Source organism: Phytophthora infestans, genomic scaffold, assembly GCF_000142945.1.
Source record: "Phytophthora infestans T30-4 supercont1.81 genomic scaffold, whole genome shotgun sequence".
In the NCBI taxonomy this organism is placed as follows: domain Eukaryota; phylum Oomycota; class Peronosporomycetes; order Peronosporales; family Peronosporaceae; genus Phytophthora; species Phytophthora infestans.
Window position 1 is genome coordinate 483,870 of NW_003303678.1, and position 3,097 is coordinate 486,966.

The following is a 3,097-nucleotide window of genomic DNA, read 5'->3' on the forward strand; positions in this document are numbered from 1 at the left end:
CCAGTACGAATGACTGTACCATTCTTGTGGTACCATCACAATTTGCCCACTACAACGTGACGACCATCTACAGTAGTGGAATGTAGCCATCTCTGAAATTGTTATTTACACTGCAACGACCTGTACGAACACCTCGTTCTCGATAGCGAGGTTGAGCTCAAGTGTCTGCTAGGTCAGTTATATAAGAGCGTTGGCGCTACAAGTCGTTCACTGCCGCTTGCGGAGTGCTGGCTCACCAGAGACGACAAATCTCTCCGAGATAGCCGAAGCTGCAGCGCCGAAGGCCTCTTCCTTCTTGGACACACGCGCGTGGGCACGAGCGCTCGCGTTGGAAACGGTACGACGCATAGCCCGTGGTTGATCGTTCATACTGAGACTCTCCTTTGTTCGTCAGGTAAGTCGTCTTTCGCACTCCCACTGGACTCATGCTCTTTGTCCTGCAGGTCATCAGCTATTGGCACCATCTCGAGCTGCTTCGTCACATTCGAAGACTCAGAGCTCCAACCAGGCAGGTACGTCTCCATACTAGTCTTGATGCGTGCCACCGGAACACTATCGGGCAGCTGATGATCACCATCGTGATATGCGTTCTCTAGGAGTTGCTTTACGTAAGTGCCGTCACTTGTAAACTCCTCGTGAAATCGCGTGTTTCTTCCACGTGCAGTCACGACTTGAGCTGTCTTCAAATCCAGAAATTTGTAGCCCTTGGTATCATGACTATAACCAAGTAATAGAGATATTCGTGCTCTCGGCTCCAATTTTTCCTTCTTTTGTCTGGACTCAGGAGGGACACGCACGTGTGCCTTGAGGTGCGATATCCTTTTGCCAAAAAGGCGGCCGTTAATTGCAAAGGCTGGTTATTGATAGGCTATTACAGCCCCCATCCCATCTGTCGGTTAAAAGAGGCCAGTTACGGTACCCCTCCTGATCAACTGCACGCACGCAATGTGCGTGCCCATCAATAACCATTAACGACCGGCTCAACTGGTTCGCTGTCGGGTTTGCGGTCAATGGACCATGTGCCAAATGTGCTCTCGCGCAGAGTGGCGGGTGGGATAAAGCCCCAAGAACCCAAAGGGCTCTGGAACTAAATCCCCATAGCACGGCTACCTACTTGCAGGATAAAATCCCGCAAGTTATAAGCTACCCCCTAAGCAGCCCCAGGAACCTCGGACTATCTGTGTATGTGTGTCTTGCTAGCTACTAATGTAAACTAACATGCATACACGCAGCGTACCTTGAGTAACGTGGCGTTCCGCGGCTTCCGTTTTGAAAATGGGGGCAAAATGAAATTTGAACGGTGCTTTTAAGTACGATGTGTTGACCACATACAGTGTGTACACCACATACTGCAATTTTAGCGAATCGAGGCCGCCTTCGCTGCGCTCGGCAGCCAGTAGAACGCCCGCATTAGCGTTACATTTTAGAACCCTACCCTCGGACGGACTGACGGACTGACGGACTGACGCAGAGCACACTCCACTAGAGGGGTAAGATGAAATCTACTCAAAGCCGGTCTTCTTCCTTAGATTTGATCGAGCCTGTCAATCATCCCAAATTTGTGCCGTCACTAAAGTGTGAGGGCATGTCTAATTGCGAAGTGAAGAATAGTAGCCATCGGGTATTGTGCGTTCTACTCGAAATTGTACCGCACGCGATTCTTTAATTGAACGCTACTATAGACTTAACATGAGTGAAAACCATTTACGTACAATATGCGGGTACTTAGGTACGATCTGGGCCGTTTCAAAATTGCAGGACATTTAATTGTGAGTGACGCATTGAATACATTGTAATGGGCCAATTATCTCGTCCGGCCGTGGGGCGAGTCGCTGCTTCACAGTGCTGCGCTACGGCGTCCGCTTTCACTTAGACTTCGTAGCTTTACTTAATAATAGACACCACTGGCTGACAGGATCCACTTGACCCTGCGCCGGAACGTTCACCACTTGTGCCCGCTCCTACTTTATTAATCATCAATAAGCTACTTTAGCCACTTGCTAACGCAACCTACACACTCAACCAGGCTCGCCCTTGGACAGCGCGCACGCTGGATTCCCCGTCAGTGCACACTCCGCCCTTGTACTCGCCCAGCACTCAAGCAGTGCACACTGGATTCCCTGTCAATGCACACCACCACCAACAAGCTCAACGACGGGCTGGGTTCCCCGTCAGCACGCGCCGCCTCGCCTCAACCAACAAGCTCAACGACGGTCTGAATTCCCCGTCAGCACACGCCGCCTCGCCTCAACTCTTGCGACCTCTCGATCGCGCACTGCTCGCTTCCGCAGGGCACACACACTTGCTCAGTACCAAGCAGATTCGTTTACTCTCCACCGAGTAGAGCCACTTGCTCTCCACTGTGCAGATTCACTTGCTCTCTACTGAGCCGATTCTTTTGTTCTCCACTGAGTAGAGCCACTTGCTCTCCTCGGAGCAGATTATTTTGTGAGCGGCCAAAACCGCCTTTCAGCACCTGGCGCACTGGATCCCCCGTGATGCGCAGGAACGCACTGCACTTCAATGTCACGGTCTTCATTTGGACATCCTCCAGCGCCATGCGCTGCCTCACAGAGCCCGACGTCTCTGTACGCGGTGATCTTCTGGCACGCCACGTGCCACTTCTGCCGCGCTCCATCATCATCATCTGGGCCCGCTGTGCTGTGGCCTACACCACGGCACGGTCCGTTACAACATGTAGGACCAAAACGGCAATTTTGGTCGCAACTTATAAGAAAAAGTATCTTAATATTTGGGATACTGATATCTAGATATATGAAAAAGTCGCGACAAGCACTACCAGTATAAGTACTCTCATATTAATATCGAGCACCAGTCATCATTATTACTCTATTAATAACAATTCGAGTTGTTCAAACTACGATAGTACGGATCTGAATATCATGCCGGAAAGTAGTACTCTCTTCGTGGCCATATGCTATTTGGCAGACTTTTCCAGCACCCAAATGAAGTCCTTACACGGTCGGAATGAGCTAGCTCTGTATCGTGTGGAAGGAGATGCAGCGCGCGAATCTTGGGCGCCATCCGCAGGGATGCCCAAAACTAGATACACAAATATATATTACTATTTTCCAGT

The 3,097-nt window shown here is 50.4% G+C and overlaps 1 protein-coding gene across 1 annotated transcript; it reads right to left on the reverse strand.

Moving 5' to 3' along the window:
• Positions 1–2,018: 2,018 nt before the first annotated feature.
• Positions 2,019–2,647, reverse strand: PITG_18808 (uncharacterized protein; the record flags this gene model as incomplete). The annotated part of the gene is made up of 2 exons (XM_002997234.1): positions 2,019–2,050; positions 2,338–2,647. 2 exons carry the CDS (start codon positions 2,645–2,647, stop codon positions 2,019–2,021), a joined length of 342 nt encoding a protein of 113 aa, XP_002997280.1.
• Between the last annotated feature and the right edge of the window lie 450 nt (positions 2,648–3,097).